At 59.1% G+C, this 25,075-nt stretch overlaps 1 protein-coding gene across 3 annotated transcripts; it reads right to left on the reverse strand.

The window, feature by feature from the left end:
• Positions 1 to 1,490: 1,490 nt before the first annotated feature.
• Positions 1,491 to 25,067, reverse strand: TANGO2 (transport and golgi organization 2 homolog). 3 transcript variants are annotated; one of them, XM_065889608.1, is made up of 9 exons: positions 25,058 to 25,067; positions 16,681 to 16,778; positions 10,730 to 10,818; positions 6,689 to 6,808; positions 6,181 to 6,295; positions 5,164 to 5,234; positions 2,802 to 2,955; positions 2,312 to 2,416; positions 1,491 to 1,822 (listed from the first exon to the last, which is right to left on the reverse strand). In XM_065889608.1, exons 2-9 carry the CDS (start codon positions 16,734 to 16,736, stop codon positions 1,702 to 1,704), a joined length of 831 nt encoding a protein of 276 aa, XP_065745680.1. In that variant the 5' UTR covers positions 16,737 to 16,778; positions 25,058 to 25,067; the 3' UTR covers positions 1,491 to 1,701. The 3 variants fall into 3 exon arrangements, with proteins under 3 accessions (XP_065745680.1, XP_065745681.1, XP_065745682.1); XM_065889609.1 differs by lacking the exons at positions 5,164 to 5,234; positions 6,181 to 6,295; positions 25,058 to 25,067 and having other exon boundaries at positions 1,702 to 1,822; positions 16,681 to 16,736; XM_065889610.1 differs by lacking the exons at positions 2,802 to 2,955; positions 5,164 to 5,234; positions 25,058 to 25,067 and having other exon boundaries at positions 1,702 to 1,822; positions 16,681 to 16,736.
• Positions 25,068 to 25,075: the final 8 nt, after the last annotated feature.

Below are 25,075 nucleotides of genomic sequence, written 5' to 3' on the forward strand. Positions count from 1 at the left end.
ACACAACTCAGCCCATAACAATAGAAACAAGTCTTGGGCTGCCCCTTCCTCAGGGGCTCCAGGCTGCTAGGGAGCCCAGGGCAGGCAGGGGCAGAGGGGACCATGACAAGTGTGGGGAAGCTTTTCCTGTGCAGGCCTGTCCCTGGGGCAGCGGCAAACATCTGAAAGGCTCTTCAGATGTCTTTGTACCCAGTCCAGCGGCGCCCCAAGAGGGCAGACCTGCCTGGCCAGGGCAGGCGCTGATGTGGGGACCTGGTCCATTCCATGGTGCGGGGTGGCCTGCTGAAGCAGACAGAGGGTGTTGGCAGTGCCGGAGCTGGGAGCCTGGCTAGCCATGGCTCAGCTGGACACGTGGGTGGGGGGCACAGGCTGCATCATACTGGGAGCCCCTTCATGCCTGGCTGTGGGGTGGTGAGCAGGAAGGGAGAAGGGACGGAGAGGCAGGTTGGGCCCAGTCAAGGTCTACAGCCCACCCGAGCTGTCACCGCACTGAGAAGGCCAAGTTGGGTCGACCGCCGAGGCGGAGGGAAGCCTGAGTGTCAGCATTGGACGCAGGACCCCCGAATGCCTGGCCCCAGCTGGGGACAGGAGCTCCAGGTGCTTGCCCAAAACAAGGGCCCTGGGGTAGGACAGACTCCACCTGCTCTGTTACCTGAAGCCCAGCCCTTCCTGCCATCCCCTGGCCTCCACGGTCCAGCCCGTGTGCACGGCTCCCCGGGGCTCCCACCTGCACCCGGATGCACTCCTGGCTTCCGTCACAGTGCTCAGGAGGCCATGAGCAAAAGGGAAATGTGGAAGAGCCCTGCACCGAGGTCTGGGCCCCAGGAGCTCCTGGGGGCTCCCGCACAGCAGCTCTGGTCATCCTGTCACAGAGTCAAGGGCCTGGAATGCACTGGCTCACCACGGCCTCAGAGTTTTATTATCAGCATCTCACATTCAAGTACAGAGTCTTATTATGAAGTTTAACTCCCTAGGAGAAGGGAAATGGCAGGGGCAACTGTGTCCCCTCCCTGAGATGGGCCTGCCCGGAACCCATGACCCCCCTGCACAGGTGGAGGCCTGAGAGCCTGTCGAGGCGGCCCATCGCACATGGATGCTCCCTCACAGGATAGCTCCATGCACAGGATCCCTCGGCACCCACAGAACCACCGGACCCACCCAGCGGCCTGTGCCTCTGCTATGGAGGAGGTTTTCCTCATTCAAATGTGGCCTGTGTCCTCTCCAAGAGCAGGGCTGGTGGTCAGGAACTGGCTATGCCCAGGAGAGGAGGGGCTGCTTTGAAACAGACATCCACTCTTGTTGTCGGGATCACAGCAAGACTCACTGGCCAGAAGCACGTGTGGGTGTTGAGAGGCACAGCTCTGCGTGTCTGGCTCGCATAGGGGGTGCATGCCTGGAGCGTGTGCGTGTCTGAGCATGTGTGCACACATCTACTGCCTGTAACGTGTGCGCGCATGCATGATGGGTGTCACGTGTGCCTTGTGTGAGCTTCTGTGCATGGGCCAGGGGAGGCACAGCACACCTGGGCCTGCCGCACACCTGGCCATGGGCCTCTGTCATGAGGCTGGACCCCGAGCTAGACATGGGGATGCAAACAGTTCACACACATCAGAGAGCTCTGGCCCTGGGGGACGCTGGCCGAGTCACAGGCAGTACCTGTGACAGGGCCTCCCAGGAGCCCCGGCCACACCCGGGTGGGGGTTAGCTCTGCAGCCTGAACTCGTGGGTGCTGGTCTCCCAGCAAGAGGGGTCCGTGCCCAGCATGCTTCGCTCTGTGAAGGTCACGTGCCCATCTGCATCCACAAGGATGACCGTGTTGGTTCTGAAAGAGAGCATGGGGCCTGTGTTCAGCCCGCTGCCCCTGGACCCCTGCACGCCAGTCAGAGCCCCAAATGGATCAGACCAGAGGTGCGAGGGGCCTTGCTGGACACTGGCCTGGCTCGAGATGGGTCACAAAGAGCAGCAGCCTCTGTCTCGGTGAGCAAAGGGTCCCCTGTGAGGCATCAGGGCCTTGAGCCGCAGGTCCTGCAGGCCCCTGCCCACAAGTCCTATCACCTCCCCTCTGAAACACCCCCAGGCCGCCCTGCCCACCCTCTGCAGCACGAGCCCTGATCGCCCACCACTCTCAGCAGGGTAGGCCCTGGGCTGACCAGGCACTTCCCTGCTCAGAACCCCCAGGGCTCCCAGCACCACCACCAGGGACTGCCCAGACACCTACAGTGGCTTCTAGACAGGGTGGACGTGGGGAGGAGCTGAGGAAGGTGGGCTCCTCCAGGGACAGGAGGGCGCACCAGCGGCCCATCCGTCGTACCTGGTGCCGTAGTCCGGGCAGCGCACACACACAGCTGCGTACTTGCTAAGTATGGGCTGCACGTACTCCCTGCCCTGGTCCTCAATGGCTGGGTCTGGCAGCTGCCTGAAGGACAGAGGAGGGGTCACCACTGGCCGCCCCAAACCTATCCCCGCCAACGCTCAGCCACAGCCCTGCAGCGCCTGAGGAGCCCACCAGCCTCAGAGAGGGGCTGGGGGAAACACAAGGGTCGTTCCGGGCACTTTCCAGGTCAAGGCCTCGAACCTCCATCTAGCCTTTCACTCAGGGCTCCATTGTGGGGGCCAGTCCCTGTGCTGGGGCCACCAGGAGCTTCCCAAGGCCCAGGGACACGAGCTCATGGGCTCTGTCCGGTCAGAGCCGTGCAGGCCCTGTGGAAGGACAGTAGCCACCTCTCAGAGCTGGGGGGTGGGGGTGGGCGGGTGTGTGTGTGTGTGTGTGTGTGTGTGTGTGTGTGTGGCACAGCACTCACGCCTCTTCGTTGTTGAGCACATCCAGAAGCTGGGCGGCCAGGGCGTCCTTGGGGAGCGCCTGGCCCCGCTCCACGGCCTCCAGGAAGAGCCGCTTTCCGAAGCACAGCTTCCTCCAGGGCGTCTCCAGCAGCGCGTTGCTTAGCCCGTAGGTCCCTGCAGGAGGGGTTGGCTCGGCCAGGCCAGCGTGGGAGGTGGGGGGGACTGTGGCTGGAACTCCACCCACCCGCCCCTTCTCTACATGCGTCCAGGAACTCGCCAGGCCTTGGGGGTGGGTGATCGGAATCAACAGCAGAGGAAGGTCCGTCCATAAGTGGGGGAGCCCGACGTGGGGGTCCACCTGAGAAGGTCAAGGCTGGGAGCACCACAGCCTGAGGCCAGGAGGCGGCCCACCGGGGTCAGCCGGGGTCAGGGAGCCCACTGACCTTGGCAGGCCCGAGGCGTAGGCCAGGTCCCTGGCTGGGGGCGCTGTAGGGGCTTAGAGCAAGTTTCTCAGGACAAGTTCTCAAGAAGAGGCCCAGTCTCAAGGTGGAAAGGCCCCCAGAGCCTCTTCTCGAAAGAGGCAGCAGGGGCAGCCAACCCAGAGCCATGCGGCCTGAAAAGATGCACCAAGGACAGAGAGCCACCACCCTCTGCTGCTACCGGACTCTGGGCCAACTCTGACACGACTACTGCCACTTGGCACTGTGGGGCCCATAGTCACACCGCCAGCCACGGCATCACCACACTGTATCCATCAGGCACCTGGCAGCCACATGCAAAGAACAGAGCAGGACCCCCACTGCGCACCACACACAAGAGTCCATTGAAAACGTCTCAAAGACCTGAACATGAGAGCTAAAACCAAATAGGGGAAAAGCTACACAACCTTAGATTAGGAAATGACTTCCTAGATGTGACACCAAAAGCATGAGCAACAACAAAAAACCCCCATAAAACTGGACTTCATCAAAATTTAAAATGATGTACTTCAAAAGAGACCAACGAGAAAGGGGAAAAACCCACAGGATGGGAGAAAATATTTGCAAATCATGTAACTGATGAGAGACTTGTATTTAGAATATATAAAACAATTCTTACAATTCAATAACAAAAACACAACCCAATTTAAAAACAAGCATAGGACTTGAACAGACATTTCTCCAAACAAGATACACAAATGACCAACAAGCACATAAAAAGCTGCTCAACGTCATTAACCATCAGGGAAATGCAAATCAAGGCCACAGTGAGACCACATCATACCCCAGAACAGCTGCGATCAAAAAGTCAGACAGTGACAAGTCTTGGCGAGGATGGGGAGAGACTGGAACCTCATAAGTTGCTGCTGGGAATATAAAACGGCACAGCTGCTTTGGAAAACAGTCTGGCAATTCCTCAAAAGGTTAAATGGTTACCTTATGATCCAGCAACTCCACTCCTAGGTCCACACACAAGAGAAATGAAAACGTTTCTCCACAAAAACATATAACAAACGTTCACAGCAGCATTTTCCACAATAGCCAAAAGGTGGATACAACCAAGTGTCCTTCAGTGGATGATGGATAAACAAAAGGCAGAAAATCCACACGATGGAATATTATTCAGCCATAAAAAGGAATGGAGCCCTCACTCACGCTACAGCATGGATGAACCTTGAAAACATTACACAAAGGGAAAGAAACCAGACACAAAAGGCCACATATTGTCTGCATCTGTTTATGTAAAATGTGCAGGATGGGCAAATCCACAGAGACAGAAAGGAGACTAGTGGTTTCTAGGGGCCGGGGACAGTGCAGTGGGTGTGGTTTCTTGGTGAGGTGATGAAAATGTTCTGGAGTTAGATTTTGGTGATGGTTGCACCACTTTGTAGATAGAGTAAAAACAACTGAAGGCACACTCTAATGAGTGAACTGTATGACATGCGGTTATGTCTCAATGGAGCTGTTGTTTATTTTTTTAAGGGACATGGATCAGGCGCGGCTGGCTCAGGGATGAAATAGGACGGAGTTCAAAAGAATTCCTTCTCAGCAGCAATTCAGCAGAAAAGAAGCATCTCTAGTCACAGGTGAGGGCACCATGGTGTGGTTTCCAGATGCTTCCACAAAGGCCACAGAATTGCGGGGGAAGGTCTCTGCGTCCTTTTGTGCCTTTTAGCTTCCAATTCTCTACAGACAGCCAGGGACTCGGTACAGGGGGAAGGCAACCTAACCTGTGTGCAGCCTCATGTGGACCGGGTGAGGCCATGGCCACTACTGGGCACAAGGTACACGAACAGCCGTAAAACAGCACCACGAGGGAAATCAGCAGGGACCCGGTCCCTGAAAGTACTGGGGTCCCCACAGGACCAGCCCCACCCTGTGCCACCCGCCAGAGCATCCTCACCTGGTGCCAGGGCAACAGGTTCACGCTCCCCCCGGTTTCCATAGTAGCAAATGACATCTCCCTTCTCTGTGCTGCAGACCAGAGGGGAGACAGGGTCAGACAGGAGCCACAGGGCGTCCCCAACCCTCGCCGCCTAGCAAGCCCCACAGCCCGGGCCCCAGCATTTGGGTGGCACCATCCGTGCAGGCACCGCTGTTGCTATCTGCCCCCCACCCTGCCCAGCATCTCTGTGTGTGCCAACATGGGCCTGGCCACACCCCAACTGCCACTTCCCCACGTGGCCCCAGCCTCCTGCAGAGCCCCAGCAACCTGACTCCTGAATCTCACAGCCAGCGCAGGCGCCCTAGACTCGAGGGCCTGCACCTCCCTGGGGGACCTGCTCCTCCCGCCTCTAGGACAGGCCCCTCTGCCCCTGCTCCTGCCCTGCTCCCAGCTGGTCTGCCCCACCCCAGGCGGAGAAAGCTCCCGGCCACCATATCCTCTGGCGACAGGGCCCATGGGTGGCATGGACAGCGTCATTGCCCCAGGAGCCGTCTGCCGAGCCCCTTGCAGAACCCGACGTGAGCCTTGCCACCCACTCTGCCCAACACTTGGCAGTGCCCGACCACCATGGGGCCCGGGGTCTCTGTACCCAGCTGTGCCTGCACTGCCTTCTCCACTGGGGCACCTCTGCCACCAGACCACAGGGCAAGTGAGGTATGGCTCAAAAATGGGCTCCTCAGCCACAGAAGCGGGGAGGAGACAAGACGGAGGGGCCGATCTGGCCCGTGTGCACCCCCGGCCCTACCCAGCTCCCACAGCAGGAGCTGGAGGCCCTCACACTGCCCCAGCTTGGATCTCTGAGTCCCCAGGACAGTGGATCTGGGAGGGGCTCGGCCCTCGGGACGCTCCCTGAGCCCACCAGGTGTAATGTCCCCAGAGAGGCTGCCACAGATGCCCCGGCTCCCGCTGCCTGTCAAGCCTGCAACCCAGCCCTGTGCGGCGCCTGGGGGCTGCGTCCCCAGCCGGTAGACCCACCTTAGGTCGGCCGCTATGAGGTTGAAGCCGTTGTACAGGTGGCCCTCTGCGGAGACCTTCTTCAGGTAGGACAAGCTATCCACGTCTGAGGTCAGAAACTGAGCCACGAGTTCACCTGCATCAGGGGACACACGCCCATGGCCGGGGCGGTAGGACTGAGCCCCTCTCCTGGGGAGACTGACGGTCCCCCACGGGACGGCCACACCTCAGCGACCCGGCAGCCAAGGAGGTCGGCACCAAGAACTCTGATTTTGAAACTTTTTCCTGTTGTGCCCCGACATGGAAGTCCAGCACGAGGGGAAACGTCTTCAGTGGGGACAGTATATGTCCACCAGATGGGCAGTGACAACACGGCAGTCGGGAGCCATGCCATGGCCACAAGTGGGAGCCATATGGCCAGGCCGAGGGTGGTTCCCGGCGTTGCCAGCCAGGGGGCTTCAGGGCCCCTCCTTTTGTCACTCCTCCCGTCCCTCCAGGTGCCCAGGAAGCCCCGCCCCCCGCCCCGTACCTCGGCCCCGGGCGTCCCGGTCCAGCCGTGGCTGCAGGTAGTTGGTAAGTGCCGCCAGCTTGCCCCGCGTGTTGATGCCCAGCCACGTGCCGCCTTCCTTGCCTTCCTCCATGTCCAGCCCTGCGGCAACAACAGTGTCACCACCAGCCCAGCAGCCCTTGTGGTGAAACGGGGGCTGGAACACAGCAGTCTGAGGCAGCCCCTGGGGACCATGGGTATGTGGGAGAGACCCTCGCCCGGGACAACACCTGATGCCCCTGGGAACCCCTGGCCCCTGCACAACACATCCTGGTGCCTGGGTGGGCATCAGGCTGGGGGCACAGCACCAGCTCCATCGCAGAAATCGCGCCAGGCCCCAGCCCCGCATCCTGATCAGGTATAGGAACACTGGCTGTCCTCCCTAGGCAGGACCCAGCCCTCGGCGGGCCCTGCACTAGGAGCCCAGCAGGCTGTAACCCTTCATAACCATGGGCCCTGCCACAGGGCCAGCAAGGCCACTACAGCCCCAGGAGAGTGTCTTCCCAGAGGGGCATTTCACTTGACAACTGGAGTGAAAATAGCTAAGTCATTAACATATTATTATTATAACAGTAATAAGTTATAATAGTAGAAGAACTAAAAGCTGCAAAGATCTGAAAGAAGCAAAACTGTCCTTATTTGTACAAGATAGGATCATATGTGAAGAAGATCCAAAAGGATCTACAAAAAAAACCTACTGGAGTAAGTGAATACTTGGCAAGAACTGGAAAATGAAAATTCAATTAATCATTTACAACAGCACTGAAAGATTTTCAAAACACTTAGGAAAACGTTACAGGAAAGACGTGTGTGCTGAGGGATGGACGTCAGGCAGACCTAGTTAAAGGAGGAGTCTTGTTCCTTGCCCGGGAAGCTCACATGGTTAAGAGGACAGTTCTCCCAGAGTATGGAGAAAAGGGAGCCTCCTACACTGTTGGTAGGAATGTAAATTGGTGAAGCCACCGTGAAGAACAGTATGGAGGTTCCTGAAAAAACTAAAAATAGAGCTACCATATGATCCTGCAATCACACTCCTAGGCGTATACCCAGAGAAAACTAATTCAAAAAGATATATGCACCCCAATGTTCATAGCAGCACTATTCACAATGGCCACGACATAGAAACAACCTAAATGTCCACTGACAGATGAATGGATAAAGAAGATGTAGTACATATTTACAATGGAATATTACTCAGCTATAAAAAAAAACAAAATAATGTCATTTGCAGCAACATGGATGGAAATTATCGTACTAAGTAAAATAAATCAGAAAGAGAAAGACAAATATAATATGATATCACTTGTATGTGTCATCTGAAATATGACACAAATGAACATATCTATGAAACAGACTCATAGACATAGAGAACAGACTTGTGGATGCCAAGCGGGGGGAGGGGAGGGATGGGGTGGGAGTTTGGGATTAGCAGACACAAACTATTACATACAGGATGGATAAACAACAAGGTCCTACCGTACAGCACAGGGAACTATGTTCAATATCCTATAATGAACCATAATGGAAAAGAATATACACATATGTATGTATAACTGAATCACTGTGCTGAACAGCAGAAATTAAGACAACCTTGTAAATCAATTGTACTTCAATAAAAAAATAATAAAACAAAACAAAAAAAGGATGACAGTTCTCCCCAAATGACCAAGAGGGTGACCATGATCCCAGTGAAGACCCTGTGGGCTGGTGTTTATAGAAATTCATAAGCTGGCCCTGAAGTTCAGGACATCCACAGAAGTCCCAACAAGCAGCAAAGCCACAGGGCTCACCTCAGCTGGTTCCCAGACTTGCTCAGAGGCTGCAGCACCCGAGCCATGTCAGTGGGACACAAGAGTCCACAACGGCCCCACACAGATGTGATCAACTGACTTTCAGCCAGTTTGCCGTAGTCATGCACAGGCCAGAGGAGGCCCACTGGTCGGTGCTGCGGGGACAGCGGAGAGGTGGGCGTGGCTCAGTCCCTGCTTTGCACCGCACGCAAAGTTTAATTTGAGACACATCACAGACCTAAGCATAAACCCAAATCAGGAGGCTTCCAGAAGCACACAGAGGAAAATATCTTTACAACCTCATGACAAGCAAAGACTTTGTGGGTAAGACACAAAAAGAACAAGTCACAAAACAGAAGATATACAGAACTTCATTAAAATAAAATACTCTGCTCACCAAAGGACATCATGAAGAAAATGAGACAGTGACACAATTATCCAGCAAAGGATCCACATCCAGAGCACAGAGGCCTCTGACAAACCAACAACTAGAAAGTGAATGAAGCTTCCAGATCTGGCCAAACAACACAGTCCAGATAAGGAAGATACCACGGTGGAATTTCTGGAGATAAAAACTACAGTGTGTGAGATGAAAAATATGCAGAATGGGATTAAAAGCAGATTAGACACTAAAGAAGAAAAGGTTAGTGAAAGTGAGTAAAGGATATGGCGATAGAAACCACCTAAAAAGGAGCAGGGATAACAGAGGGCTTTTAAGTGAACCAAGCATAACCGAAGGGCACTGACCACTTCAGATAAACTGACACACGTGTGACTGGGGGGCTGAGGAGAAACAGCAGGAGTCGGAGGACTTGAAGAAACAGAACCCAGAGGTTCCTGAATGCCTAACAAGTCCCCAGCAATGCTGACGCTGCTGCTACAATTCTGTGCACGCTGGACGACGCCAGACAGAGGGAGGGGGTGGACCTTGGGGTCTCCCAGGCCTGAGCCGGGCGTGGTGGCCACGGGCCCACCCAGCACTGCGGTGCACCAGGGCCACCCTCCTGCTTGACAGGACGCGTATCAACGTGCCAGGGGCCGCCTCCAAACCACTGCAAAGGGTGAAGGACTTGAGCGGCTGGGGCTCCCCAGCAGGATGGGCACTGACCAGGGCAGGAAGCGTGGAGCCCAGGGGCCAGGACGGCCAAGGGGCCCAGGCAGGCTCACCCTTCGTCTGAGCCTCCATGTCTTCAACAACAAAGTGCCCCAGCAGTGCCTCCTGCCTCCCTCCCGAAGGATCAGCTCCTCACCCTTCACCTCACCCATCCTGAGCAGCCCCCACTTCAGCCTCCCATGCGTGCCCTGCAGCAGTGACACACACAGCCTGCCCTCTCCCCATGATCCCTTTGTTCCGTCCTAGCCCAGGATGGTCCTGGCCATGCCCACAGGCTCCCCTCAGACCCCCTCCCGTGGCCCAGCAGGCCTGCCACTGGACCTCTGGGGGAGCCATGGCCAGCCTGGCAAAAGTCCCCACACACATGACCGCTGTGCCCAGAGCTCAGGCAGCGGGGGCCTCCCCGCCAGTCCCACCCCGCACTCCCGAGCAAGCAGGTATCCAAGGTCTCCTGAGCAGCTTCTGGTGAGGCCGAGACCCAGCCTCATCCTCCTGCACTCCCACCCTCCTGCACTCCCACCCTGAGGGTCCCGCTCACAGCTCTCCCCACCTCCTTTCAGACCCCCACTTTGGTCTCCCCACTCCCATCCTCCTCCCACGCAGCACCACTGCCCGACCCCAGTCCACACTGGAGGCCTTCGTGGATGCTCCAGACGAGCTTCCAGGCTCTGCAGGCAGAGGGTCCCTGGCCCGGCCGACACCTGTCTGCACGTCCTCCGAGTGGCCCCTGCCTGCAGGAATAGGAGCTGCGGGGCCCACGGAAGCCACCGGCAGGGCAGGCAGGGTGCGGTCACCTCCACTCCACCCCATGGGCTCCTCATCGGCTCCCCCAGCCCTGCCAGCCGGGCCTCTGCCCCCCAAACTCAGGCCACTCTCCCTGGGGCAAGGGGTGCATGTGTCTAACAGGATCACATGCACATACACATGCATGTACACACACATGCGTGCACGCATAACCATGATGCTCCGAGGCGACCGGTCTGAAATCATGCCTCACACGAGACCAACCGCAGCGGATGGTGGATCCAAATACAACCCCCACCTTCCAGCTGCTTCCCCCGGGGATCCGGGCACGTGAAGCTGAGTGGACAGTGCTGGGTGGACAGCGGGGACACTCACCGCTGAGGACCTCGTTGTTGTTCCCCCAGAAGTCTGCAGCCCTGGAAGGCCGGTGGTAGAACTCGTCCCTGTTGGCGGCCAGGATGAGCCTGAGGAGAGAGCACGGCTGAGGGTCTCGCGTGAATGTGGAAGAGTCACGTGTTTCCTCTCGTTACCAAGACAAAGCACCTTGGCAGGCAGCAACCTGGGCAAGTCCCAGAGAGGACGGGAACCCACTGGGAGGAGGAGATGGGTGGCTGCCAGCTCAGCCCTGCTCGCTCTGCCACGCTCGGCGGGTGTGTCTTCCTGCCCTTCGGTCCCTCCCGAGGACACCCTGTAAGCCTCCCACCAGCGTTCAGGGACTCCGAGGGCTGCTCCATCCCGCGCTTTGGGGTGTCTTTGGGAGGGAGCGAGTGAGGACTTTTCTGTGTTTCACTAGTGTTTTGTATTATGAATCAAATAAGTATTTCTTTGGCAATTAGCAAAGACATCGATGTTTTCAGGGCCCTGGTTTTGAGGTAAGAAAACGAAGTTTTCGGTCAGCTTTGCCATTTAAAATAACTATGAACACAGACGGCGACTGAGTGGGCAGGGTCACCCCATAGGGTCCCGAAGACCCCGGGGTCTAAGAGTGACCACCAAAGGACCCTCCAAGCACCGCAGGCGGGCACGGCACCTGGGCCACAGTGGGTCTGAAACCAAGTTCGCTGAGTCAGGGGTTAGATCCTCAGAAGTCTTCAGAAGTACTGTTTGCATCGACTCATTGATTTCATGAATATCGGCTTGTGGTAAAATGTGAATTAACAAAGACACTCACAAAATTGAAGGCAAAACCAGTGCTGGCACCCCAGGGCCCTGGAAGTCTCTCACCTGTGTGCACGTGTCACCCCCCACTTGTGCCTCCCACGCCACCTCGGCCACAGGCGCTGGCACTGCCAGGGACCACCCTGGAAGCCTCACCACCCTCAGGATGCCTGTCTAGCCTGTGACCTGGCTCTCCCTCCACACAGCTGGCTCTAGGGCTGCGCCAGGTTCAGGTGCAGGGGGCGGGGGGTTCACTGTCCCTGACACAAGCTGCAGCCGCTCACAGAAGGATCCTCTGCAGCTCCAGCTGCCAGGCCCTGACCTGGACCCCATCCCCTGCCCCTTGCCATGTCTGCCCTGTCCCCCTGGGACCCAGTCCGGGACCCATCCTGGCAGAAGCTGGCTAAGCAGCAGTCAGGAGAAGGACAGCGCAATGCCCCCCCTCCCCGCATGAGGAGACTTGGCTGCGGGGCCTGGGCCCCCCAGAGGGTGCAGTGGCTCCTGTGCCAGGATCAAGCGTCCTCCTTCAGGTGCCCAGCGCCCCTCACCTGCCCACTCGCCTGACCCCTGCAGTCGCAGGGGACGGGAGGCTGAGCCCGAACCAGGCCAGTGCCGTGGCTTCTGGTTCCCATTCTTGTGAAGACTCCAGAAAGGAAAACTTAGGGAAAAGAACAAAGCGAAAGAGCAGTGCCTCTGTCCTCTTACTCCAGCTGCCCATTTGTAGACAAGAAGTGAGATGTTTGCTAATCGCTAGGAGCCTGAAGCGCTGGGTTGCTTTCATCAGTCATTGTTTAGTCGAACTGCTGGTGGGCATGATGGTACCACGTGGAGGCCCCAAGCGAGAGGAAGCCCCTCACTCCTCACTTCCGAGTCCCACTCGGCACAGTCATGGAAAGGGTCTGTCACCATTTGAGGGGTGGGTCTGGGCACAGTCAGGGGAGGGATCTGCACACCGCCGGGGGGAGTTTGGCAGCAGTGACGGGTGCACAGGCCAGGGTCCAGTGAAGTGTCCAGTAGTGACGACCTCCATGGAAGCCACCCCAAAGGGCAACAGCTGGCCCAGCAGTCCCTCCAGGTGGAGCCAGTAAAAGCATCAACCTGTGGGTCTAAATGACATTTTGACAAAGAGGGTGGTGACGTGACAGCCATGACAGCACTATACTGACGGGAGTATGCTGGTCTTCTATGCAGCCAAACATCTACACAAATGCGGCAGCTTAAAGCAACGCCCACCCATCATCTTGGCCAGGTGCTCAGCCCCGGGGTGACACAGGTGCTGGTCGGCGGGGTCTCCGCTGTTGCAGGGGTCAGTTCCTTGAAGCTATGTGACTGGGGGCCCTGGTCTCGCCTGCCGTGCGCCGAGGTCACTTGCCTCCTGGAGGCCGCCCTCAAGCTCTGGCCACGGGCCCCTCCAAGGGCAGCAGCTTACTCCCTGAGGAGGGGCTGGTCCCTCTGCGGGCCACCCCGATGAGGTCAGGCCCATCCAGGACATCCCCATCCCATGAACTCGGGGTCCCCTGATTTGGAACTTTCATCGTGTCAGCAAAATATGGAGGTTCCAAGTGCTGGGCAACCTCAGGCGTGATGGGGGGTGCGGTGCAGAGGCCGGGACCCCCCAGGGGCGACCCCAGGAGGGTGCAGCACCTGTGGGTGGGCAGGTATGCAGCCTGGAAGGCAGTTCAAACACAAGGACGCCTGGGGGATCATGCTGGGCAGTGTCTGGGGGGACATGGCAGTGGCATATGATGGGGGAGGGCTGCCACGTCTGGAGGGATGGGCGCCCCAATATGGAGGGCAGTGGGCTGGTGACATGGGGGTGGGGTGCAGACGAGGGGTCCATGACAGTCACGGCCCAGCCCAACATCAGGCCTGGAGCTGCTCTGCAGAGGCAGTTCACATGTACTCCCGGCCGCACTGGGCTGTCTCCCCTCCCTTCCCACACCCACGAGGGCACTTGGCTGAATAGCCCACAGGACACACGCTCTAAATCGGCTGCAGCCCAAGGAGGGGAGAGAGGCTTCAAGAACCCCACAGGTACAGTGGGGCTGGCAGGGCTGGCCTCATCTTTCAGGAACTAATTCTAGGGAGGCCAGAAAACAGGTTCCTGTGAGACTGGAAAGGACAAAGCCAGGAGCGGCACCGCCCACAGCATCAGAGTGAGGATGTCCCACTCTGTCCTTCAGGGCAGAGGTGATCTGTGTAGATCAATGCTTACACACGGCAGGGATGGCCACAGACCCAGACGGAAGAGTCCTCTGCAATCAGCTGACCCTGGAGCATTACTGACACGGGTGACCTTAGCTCACAAACACAGGTGAAAACAGGCGTGATGTCGAAGGTGCCGGAGCAGGGGACTGTGTGGGTCCCAGGCCCCGGACAGGCTTTGTGGGCAGCGGTGTCCAAGTGGACGGCGGCCCTGGGTCTGGGCCATTCCGGCTGTAGGGAGAGGACCTAGTCTCAATGATGCATGACGACGAAGCGCCACAAAGACCCACTCCACCACCCAACATGAGGACACGGACCAACGCTGCAGGGAGCCTCTGGCACAGCCATCAGAAGACACACAAGGAAATCAACTTGGCGGATCCGTGTGATCCAGGATTTTCTGATTCTGGGTATATACCCAAAAGGACTGAAAGGAGGGCTGGGACAGGTACTTGTACACTAATGTCCACAGCAGCCGAGAAGCGGGACCAGTACAGGTGTCCACTGACAGGATGGACGCAGACGCAAAACGTAGTCCATCCACGCAAAGGAACATTATTCAGCCTTAAAAAGGAAGGAAATCCTGACACATGTTACAATGTGGATGAACCTTGAGGACATTATGTTGAGTGAAAAAAAGCCAGACACAAAAAGAAAACATATGATGCTACTTCCATGAGGGACTTAGAAGAGCCAAGGTCATAGAGACAAAAAGAAGGAGGGTGGGTGCCAGGGGCTGGGGAGGGGGATGGGGAGTCAGTGTTTGTTGAGGACAGAGTGTCAGTTTGGGAAGATGAGAAAGTTCTGGTGACAGTTACATGACAGTGTGAATGCTTAATGCCGCTGAGCCCTGCGATTAAAAATGGTAAATTTGGACTTCCCTAGTGGCGCAGTGGTTGAGAGTCTGCCTGCCGATGCAGGGGACACGGGTTTGTGCCCCAGTCCAGGAAGATCCCATGTGCCGCGGAGCAGCTGGGCCCGTGAGCCATGGCCGCTGAGCCTGCACGTCCGGAGCCTATGCTCCGCAACGGGAGAGGCCACAGCAGTGAGAGGCCCGCGTACGGCAAAAAAAAAAAAAAAAAAAGGTAAATTTATGTCATGTATACTTAACCACAAACACACACACACACAAAGTACAAATCTTCTCCTGACATCACTGGGTGGGGGGCCGGCAGTGAACTCAGTGATGGGCACTGGGGTGGGGGCAGAAGCTGCTGCATTGCCAGCCAGGGCAGTGACAGCTTAGGTGGGAGGGAGCCCAGGTGAGGACATCCAGGCCTCCTGGCTCTGAGCCTGCCCCCGCCACTCCAGGAGCTGGGGGCCCCTCCTTGGTCTCCGATGGGCCCAGGGTCAGCTCACCAGGCTCTCCTCACGGCCCTGCTGCAGTGTCCCTCCCACAGCAGCCCCACCCCTACTACTCCCATCCTAGTCCCACATCACATGTGAGAGCTGCCCACCCCGGAGCCAGAAGCCCCTCTCAACCTCCAACGCCATCAGGCTAGGACAACATTTGAGATCAACGCTGAGACTGAGTCCCAGCCCTGGAGCTGTCAGAGGCAGGTCGTGGCAGGATACAGGCTCCCCTCCCCGTCCCTTCCGTTCCTTCTCACTCCCAGGAGAACAGGGGTGACCTCAGGGCTTGGCTGAATCCGTGAGTAAGAACCAAGGCAGCCATGGACTCGGTGGCCATCAGGCCGCGTGTCCTCACTTGTCAGGAGGAAGGAGTGCCACTCTCAGCGCAGGAGGCGACAGCGCCAGTGATCCATCCACCTGTTGCCTCAGCCCCACTCCGCCCTTCCTGGGGGCTCTGCAGTGGCTGCGGGTCCAGTTCTGTCAGCAGAGGGCGCTGGAGGGACGCTGCAGGGGGAGAGGCTTCTCTCCCAGGCTCTGCGTGCGGCTTCCCCAGCAACGAGTGCCCGACAGAAGCCAGCGCGAGCAGAGCGGGCAGACTTCCAGCAAGTGCCCAGAGAGCTCCCGGCCGCCCAGTATGCCACGGCTGTGCCCCCAGCAAGGTCTGGGTCTCAGCCTAAGGATGAAGGACAGGCTCTGCCTCGGGCACCCCGATCCCACAACAGTTTATATTTCCACGAGTTAGACATTCCCTGCTCGAATCACTGCTCCGGGGTTCTGTCCCCTGGCTGGACCCCGACTCACACGGCATGCTCTGTCGGGGTCTGTTCAGGGCCAACTCCCGGCCCCCAGCATGGCCCTGCTGCCCACTCCCCTGCAGGAAGGGGACACTGGGCACCCCTTGCTCCCCATTCCCCAGCCTGGAATGAGTTACTTCAGCCACACATCAGGTAGCACGGAATCCCAGAAGCCAGTTGAAATGTTCCAGATCTTGAGATGATGTAAACTTCTTAAGCAGTCGCACTACTGCCTCATCTGTGATTGAGGGTCACATCCCAGCCTCATTCTCCATGTGGATAAATGTCGGTGGATTCCCACCAGGGTGCCGGGGAATGGAGGGGCGCTGTCCAGAGCCAGGGGTCATGGGGAGGAGAGGAAACCAGACCATGTGTGGCCCCTCCCTGGCCTCAGCCTCCTGCCTCCTCCAGCTGGTCCCCCAGCTTCCCTGACCCACCCCCCGCACTCTGCCCTCACCACCCAGACTGCTCACTGGCCACAGGCTCGAGCCCCACAAGCCAGGTCTCGCTCCCTGTCACTGTTCTGTTGCCACCTGATCCCCAGTCAGAGGTGCAGGGCTGTGCTGTACCCACGTCATTCCCCCATCCTGCCCACATGGCCACCTTCAGTGGCTCAGCCTTAGCATCTCTGCACATCGACTCAGGGTCCCTGCCCACACTGAGTGGCCACTGTGGGAGAGGGCAGGGCAGGGCCCGGGCAGTGTGTCCCAGGGCCTGGCCTCTGCCCCTGACACCGCACATGGAGCCCAAACAGGCACTGAGGATGGCGTGTTCCCAAGGCCGAGCAGGATAGCAGACGCAGCACGAGGGGGTTACCTGTACGCATTTTTGGAAACGGGGCGAGGATCGAACTTAAAGAAGATGATGCACATGGGTCCCCAAGGGGTGGCTTGGCTCACACGGGGTAACGAGGTCTGCGGGAGAAGGAAAAATGAGTTGAGTAAATGGCAGACGACAGAACTGCCTCCCAAACCTGCAAAGCTCCCTTGCCCAAATGGAACGGGCTCACGACACCCAGACCCTCGCTGGACGAGGAGACCGTGTGTCGGCTGCCCTGACACTCGCCCATCCCTGTAAACACGCTCCTGGGCACTGGTCAGACATTCCCCTGACGCCTGTGACCTCGTTGGCCCTGGATTGTTGGCAATTGCTTCTGGTTCTGGGGTCTGAAACGGAACACTTCCCACCTTGGGATTCACAGGAGGATGTTCCCACCACACTGACCCCGGCTTCAAAGCCATGCCAGCATCGCGTGGTGGGTGGGCGGGCGTGGTGGCTCTGGCCACCATGCAAAGAGAAGCCGAGGAGGGGCCAGAGCCCAAGGCCAGCACCACAGACACAACCGTGGCTCAGAGCCATGCAGCAGCTGCCTAGCGCACAAGGCCTTTGGGCATCCCACCCTCCTCTCACTCGTGCTCACTGGTCTGGCTGGCGCGGGTGGCAGGGTCAGGGTTCACCCCACTATTTTCCCTGTCAGCCCCCACGGGCCCTGGAGGGACCCCCAGGATTCAGCCCTGTGTTCCTCCAGGCACAGATGTGGTGACAGCCTCAGAGGACCAATTTTTGTGGCTGTGCAGCTGAGGCGCTGCCGCGGTGACAAGCGCCATCTGCAGCAGCCCGGGGCGCTAGGGGACACGCACCATGTGAGAAGGGCTGCCAGCCGCTGCCCCCTACCAGGGACGCTGGGCCACATGCAGTGCTGATGCCGAAGGGCCCTGTGCAGAAGGGTTCCCCAAGGTGACGGGAACAGGCTGGGTTCCCGCCAGGGCGGCCTGGTAGTGTCCGCTGGTGGCCATCATCCCAGGAGTGCCTGATGATCCCAATACTGGTAGGCAGACTGTTGGGACCAACCTCCCTGGTAAAAGCAACTCCAAACGCTTGAAAGAAGGTGAAAAATCTTAAAAGCAACCAAGAGCTGACAAGGTGGTGCAGGATTTAGCCAACATCTCAGAGAACACAGGAACCCAGAGAGGAAAGAGAGCAGAGTACAGCAGCAGTTTCTGCCTCAGGGCACTGGCCCATGGGGCAAACAGGGCTCTGGTGGCCTCAGGGGTGAGGGAGACAGAAGACACGGCCCAGGGCCGCCCCAGGACAGGGACCTAGGGTGAGGGGGTTGTATCCACAGCCACACCAGGACCGCAGGGGAGGCGCACAGAAGTGGGGGTGGTCCATGAGAAGCTCCATGTGCAGAGCTAGGCCACACCGGGGGTCCAGGGACTTGGTCTGATGGGTGCTTGCACTGGCAGTGCCCCTGGGCACCAGGCAAACCAAAGTTTTCCTCTTCATCACAGACTTCCGAGAAGTCTCACAAATAATTTCAAGAACAAAAAGCAGTACAATAGAAAGAACCACATAAAACAAAGCACCACAGCAAGAACCAGCAGTAGTCCCCACACGTCCCAAAAACCAGCCACTGAGTGCAAGAGAAAGGAGCTCAGGAATATCTGCAGGGAAAGGACATTATAAAGAGTAAATGAGGGGTCCACCCAGCACCAGAAAGACCCTTTAGAAACAGAAGCCCCAGGAAGTACGACTTAAAACTTGGCAGACAATGTTGGAGCAGATTAGGCACAGAGAATGAGAACCACCCAGAACGCAGTGCAGGGTGATGGGAAGCACCCTAGGCGTCGCAGGGCCGGGTCATCCCACCTGTCTCGTGTAGCTGGTGGGGCTCCCAGTACCTGCCACGTGACCGGAGTCCAGCACAGAAGACACAGGTCCCCCACCCTGAGGGGGCTGGTCTCTCCCAGACACAAGGATGCTCCAGGCAAGGTGTCATCTGTGGCAACCAGGCTGGCCAAGGTCAATGGGAGAAGCCCTGCTGAGATCCCACCGACACCGGCCCCTCCAGGACAGAGGGCTGCCTCACCAGGAACACACTACTCTGGGCGGTCAAAGGAGGCCAGCATGCCTGCCATCCCCCCCACGCCCAGCCCAGGCTGCATGACCGGCACTGGGTGAGGTCGCTGGCCACCGCTGCTCACAGGCCAGATGCAGAGCCCCCCAACTCGGCTGCAGCACCCTGCCACCCTAGCTGGCCCAGGTGGGTGGCAGACAAGCCCTCCAGAAGGTGGTGGCAAGAAGGGCTCCGTGGTCAGAGGAAGGCTGCCGAGAGGTCTCCGGGCAGCTGCTGCCAGAGGTGTGGGCGCGGAACCCAGGGCTGCGGCCTCAGTGAAGAGTGAAGACGCGGTCATTGGGAGGGAAGGACCAGAGGAAAGCCAGCCCCTGGGGAGGAGACCATCAGGAACTGCCTTTCTCTCCAATCCCTCACCCCCCACTCGAGCCAGGCCCGCTGCCAACTGGCCCCTCCCCTTCCCGCTTCACTCCCACCACCCCCAGCACCCTCCTTCGCAGGTCCTGTGGGTGCAGGGACCTTCTCCCATCCTGCCCCCACCCAGGCCGAACTCCAACACCCTCTTCGGGGCCTGGCGAGTCCTCCCTGACACCCCTGTGACTTTCAGAGCTCCCAGAGCAAGCCCTGGACACACCACTGCCGTCCCACCACTGCACTGCAGCAGGGCACTAACTGGGGTATCCTGCCTGGGGCACTCCGCTGCTGGGAAACGCTCCCCTCCGCTCCCAAGGCTTCCAAGGCCATGGAGTGGGAAGGTGAGGTGGGGGGAGCAGTTCAACAGGTCCCACTGCTCCAGGTAAACTCAGCGCTCCTCCTCACCAGGTGACACCTAAGCCTGTCAGGAGGAAGTCACCCTGAAGAGCACCTGGGCTGGCAGGTGCCGAGGAAGGGGGGTCGACCAGGGCAGAAGCACGCCGGCTTTCTAACGCCATCCCCGCCCCGCCCGTCTCCACCTGGAGCCCGGGGTGTCCACACACCGTCAGAGCTCTTTGTCTGCTGGGGCCGCCATGAGGGCCAGGTGGCCAGAGGCAGAGGCAGAGGCAGAGGTGGGCAGGAAGGTCCTGGGGCCTGACGAGGAGTTTCACCCACGGGCCTCAGCGACCACAGGGAGGACGCCGCCTGGAGATGGGCAAAGCCTGCGGCTTCAAGCGATACAGGAAGCAGTGCCGGCCCAACGGGTGTGGAGGCCGCTAAGGTGACGCGCACACCCTGCCAGGTGTGCGGATGGCAGTCGGATGCCACACGCCTGCCCTCTTCAGGTGAGGGGGCTCCCTCCCTCCCCCTCCTTTCCTCCCCCTCGCTTGGCCCCATGGCAAGCAGGATGGCAGTGGGGGACCCAGGCCAGGCGAGCAGGGCCCCCACCCGATGGGGCAGGTGACACACTGACCTGGAGGAGGCCAGGCCCCAGAGCCACGGGGCAGGGGAGGGACAGATGGGGACCCACTTCCCAGGTCGGGCACATCCTGGGCAGGCTCCTCTCTCACCAAGAGTTCAGGTGGTGCCAGAGGCCACACAGGGGCTCTGGGGGATGGGGGTGCCTGCTGGCTGCACTCGGGGTTATAGTGTGGGCACACGTGGGGTCTCCTGACCCCTGTACATGCTCTCAGGATGCCCCGGGCATTGGACCTGCCCATCTGCACCCTCTGGCACACAAACGAGCTGCTCCAGCCAGGCATGGAAATGCTCGGAAGCCAGCGTGCCCCTGAGCATCCCTGCTGACCCTCCCCAGGTGCGAGCAGCCCCCAGGAAAGCTCACAGTGGGGCAACCGGCTCCGTCCTGGCCACAGTCCTGGAATCACTGTGCCCATGTGTATCTCGCTGGGGGGCTGCCTTACAACTGCCTTGCATACAGGGGTGCAGCCAGGCCCCAGACGGGCCCCCACGGAAGGAAGACCCCAGACGGTGGCCTGGGCTGAGGGGAAGCCTCATGGGCAGCAGTCTGAGGGGGCCTCCCGGGACCGCAGCATGCAGGCTGTGAGATGGCCGAACATCCTGACAAATGCCCGGGGTGCCCGCGTGGCATGGCAGTGGGTCCCTGGGCCTGGTGGCAGAGAGAAGCCATCTTTGTCACCACCAGGGTTGGGGGGGCATGCCATTTTGTGCTCACCGCAAGGCCCCGAAGGAAGGCCCCTGCCCATGGCTCCACATACTCCACAGATGTATGCTCCATCACATGCACAGGACCCCGCCACCCTGTCTTCTTGCCACCTGGCTGTGCAGTTCGCCCACGCCCGGGGTAGCGGCGTCCCCCACCTGCCTGCTGCTGCCCAGGGCATGTGTGCCTTCTATCCACTCTTGCCATCCAGCTTCCACTCATGCAGAGCAACACAGCAGGGCCCGGCACGCACGTTCTACAAACAGGCTGAGGACCTTCCCGACAGGTGCCTTCCTGTCTCCCAGGCAGACACCCAGGAGGCGGAATCACTGGGCAGGGGGTGACGCTCTTAGATTAGCATGCCTGGCCGACTCCCTCCAATGTCTGGCGCAGGGGCGTCCAGCACGAGGGGACCCGCCACTGCTCCCCCCACCCTCACCGCAGTGGCAGGAGATGCTCAGGTGGTCTGCTGGCATCCCCCAGCAGCCACTGGCACACCGTGCCAGGATCCAGGGCCTCTGTCCCACAGAGTGGTGGCATTGGGGTGGGGTGGCCCATCCCTCTGCCTGTGCTGCCTCCATTGGAACCCATCTGTCCTTCCACAGCAAGTCCCCCCACTTGTACTGCATGGCTCTCGCCCTCCTCATCCCAAAGCAAGAGCCCCTTTCTCTTGATTTCCGTGCGTGGTTGCGTTTGGGCTTTGTTCTAGGATATATCCAGGGTCTGCCTATGTAGGAGGTGTGAGCCACGGACCCCCATGCTTCCCAGCAGACGGGCATGCTGTCTGCCACCACCTGGGCCACGCCCTGGACACCCCACCACTCGGCCCCTCAGCCCCTGAGCTTCAGCACATGCTGTGGTATCTGGAAGGTGAGTCTCCCTCTTGGCTTTTCACAGAAGCTTCTAAAACTCCGACTGATCAGGGCACATCAGGCACTGTGGGGCACCCGTGTCCATGAAGTGACACAGATGAGGAAGTCCACAGCCCGGAGCTGGAAGCCAGGCTGTCTGTCCACAGCGGTGTCCACCTGCCTGAGCAGCATGGGGCAGAGCGGGACCCCACCCATGAGAGCACACCACTCGGTGCTTGTACGAGGTAAGGAAGAAGCAAGACTCATGCGTGGGTACAGAAGCAGGGCAGGCCACCTGGCCAGGGGACAATGGAGACCTGCAGGGAGACGTCTGGGTGCTAGTGACGGTGTCCACACCCTGATCTGGATGGCGGCTGCATGCTGGGCTCACTCTGCACCATCCCTGGAGCTGGACGCTACACACTTCCGGTAGGGAAAACAGGATCATCCACCAGGAAAGCTGCCCATGAGGAGAACATGGACAGACCCTGCCCTCCTTCCCCGCTGGCTTTGAGTTGCTACTCTGGGTGGGGGGCACTGAGGGGTGAGGCAGGAAGAGCAATTCTCGGGAGACCGGGCAAGGCGGATCCAGCCCCGGCTCAGAGCTCCTCAGAACAGGATGGAGCGGCCAGGCTGCCCTGAGTTCTGCACAAGGACCCACACACTCAGGTGACCGCCGGGTGGGGTGGGAGCCTGTGCCCTCGGGGAGCACTTCCCTCTGTCAGACAGAGGGGAGCACGCTGGCCAGAGGCAGCGAGGAACGCAGGGACGCATGCGAGCAAGCAGGAACAAGGGGGCCTGGGCCAGCGGGACAGTGAGGCCCCGGGTCCCAGCAATCAGTCTCCTCTGGCTGTTCCTTAGGGCTCTGGGCAGGGGGTGATGGAGCCCTAGAGTCGGCGGCTCCACTCCTTATGCCCAGCACCGCACACATGTGGAGGAACGCGGTCAAGGCTAGCCAGCCTGTCCATCTGGCCTTGAGCAGAGGAGCTGGGCACCCCACCCACCCTGCACAGGGCAGAGCAGGACAGCAGGAGCTGCTCTTTACAAGTGCCGTGTGACGTCCCCCCAGGCTGCCAGCAGAGGAGGTAAACACATGGGAACACATTGTCGCTGTTCCGGAGCCTTCGCTGAGAAAGCCCGGCCATCCTAATCATTCCAAGCAGCCTGCCACCACCCCCCAAACACCGCGCCCTCCTCCCCGCCCACGACCTAGAACTCCACAATCTACGCTCTGTCATCTGGCTGATAAGTAGCATTTCACCATGACACATTTTCTATGGCGACACTCTTTCCTGAGATCTTCAAGATGTCTTAGGAGCACTAATTCAGCCTCATACCAAGTATCATTGTCCCTTCAAGGTTCAAAACGGCAACACAGATGAGGGGTACAGTGAGCCACGGCGAGCTCTGGATGCTCCGCACCCCGGCCCCTCATGGCAGGAACAGCTTCCCCACAAGGCGGGGGCCAGCCCGGCCTTATGGCGGCCCCTATGGCTCACATGGTTAATAGGGGAGGAAGGGGGCATTCCCACCAGCCCCTTGAAAGAGGGTGGAAGCAAATACTTATAGTAGGCATGGTCCTGAAGACCCAGCAGAGCCGCCCTGAGTACCAGGAGGTGGGGGCTGGCCTCTTTACTTTTAAGCGTGTATCCATTATTTCTGCAACCTAAAAAAAAAAAGTTGAGAGGGGAAAAAAAAAAAACCTTCATCGATACCCTGAAAAGGGAATTCAGTGGTCCAGGGGTGACCTCATTCTCTCAGAGCCCATCACCAAACCCCGAGGTCCAGACCAACAAACTGTCCTCAACACCGGCTGACATGGTGCCAAAGGATGGACCCAGTCCTCACACATCTGGGGTGTCAGTGACGAGTGTGGCCCTATTTGTAGCAGCCCACCTACCTCCCTGCCCTGGGCTACTGACATCCTCAGAAGCAGCAGCATCCACGGACAGGCGAGTGGGACTGGGAGGCGCCTTCTAGAGCAGCAGCCAGCACAGGAATAAGTCCCCACAACGCCACATGTGACTACACCCAGGGTAAACATGATCAAAGTGACAGCCCAGAAATGAAAACACAAAGAAAGCGTGAGGCAGTAATACGGCTCAGGGGCTGGGCAGCAGGGCAGAGCTGACAGCTAGTGGCCTGGTCTGAGGGGCCTGCATTCTGCAGACACACCAGTAACACACAGCCACAGGACTGCAGGACACATGCTTTTGAAGTGAATGGTCAGGGGTCCAAGGTGGTGGGAGCACCAGGGCAACATGCTCCGCCCACTGGAAGCCCTGGGAACCTGGAGAGGGGGGAACAGAAGCTCTGCTGTGTCCACCTGCCAACACAGCCACCCTCCTGCAGCCCCACCCCACACGAAAGGTCACCCGACACAGGAAGGTTCTTGGGAAAGGGGCTCAGGAGGAGAGGCCAACCCTGGCTCTTACTGACCTTGGGAACACCATTGGCCCTCAGCCTGAGTTTTCTTTGCTGTGAACGGTATCTGGCCAACAAACACTTGCCATGAAAGGATGCCCAGAAGACTAAGGAACAAGCAGCAAAAAGCGATTCCCAAGAACTACCAGCTGCAGGCGCCCCATACAGCACCATTACTGCACAGCTGCCGCATGGAAACAGCAACAGCAAAACATCAGTGGGCAGGTCCGCAGCAGGATGGCAGCGGCAGGCCTGGCTGACCATGTGACATCCCCAGTGGAGGACAGGCGGGGGCTTGAGCCTCAGAGACCGGTCCAAGGCCAGAAGGCCCACGTCAAATCTGTGGCCCAGAGGCGAGCATGGTAGCTGCTGGGCGGGAAGGCATCTTAAAGCCCAGAGGCTACAAGGCCTTGCCCAGCGTGCAGGCCTGACCAGTCCCCTCCCCTGACGCCCTGGGGGGAAGGTCTGAGTACTGAGCCACCCCAGGAAGACCGTGTCCAGACGCACAGATGACCTGGCACTTGCTGCCTCCCCGGAGAGACATCAGCTGTCACCCGCAGCAGGGCGCAGGGAGGGAGCAGCGTGACTCAGGGCTCTGGGGCCGTCAGCCGCGTAGCCCACCTACCCTCGCGCCCCGCGGTGACCGCGCAGCTCCCGGCCTGCCAGTCTGCCCCACCGAGGGACACCGGCCCTGCCTGCGGGGCCCACGCCCCACCCAGGCGGGGACACTGGAAACGCCTTCCAGGAATGGGAGGAACGCTCCTTCGGCCGAGGTTGGCTTGGTCTCCCCGGACCGGTCGCTGGATTTGCATTCACCGCCTCGAGAAGGGGAAACTGAGGCAGGGCGGGCTGTACGGCCGCTTCCGACTCCGAGACCCGCTTCCCGACTCCGAGCCCCGAGCACCGCGGGGAACGCAGCCGGCCACCCGCCGCCGACCACCCGCCGCCCGTAGTCCACCGCGTACTCACCGCCTCCGCCGCCGCCGC

The sequence above is a fragment of the Phocoena phocoena genome, chromosome 13 (genome assembly GCF_963924675.1).
Source record: "Phocoena phocoena chromosome 13, mPhoPho1.1, whole genome shotgun sequence".
Lineage (NCBI taxonomy): Eukaryota > Metazoa > Chordata > Mammalia > Artiodactyla > Phocoenidae > Phocoena > Phocoena phocoena.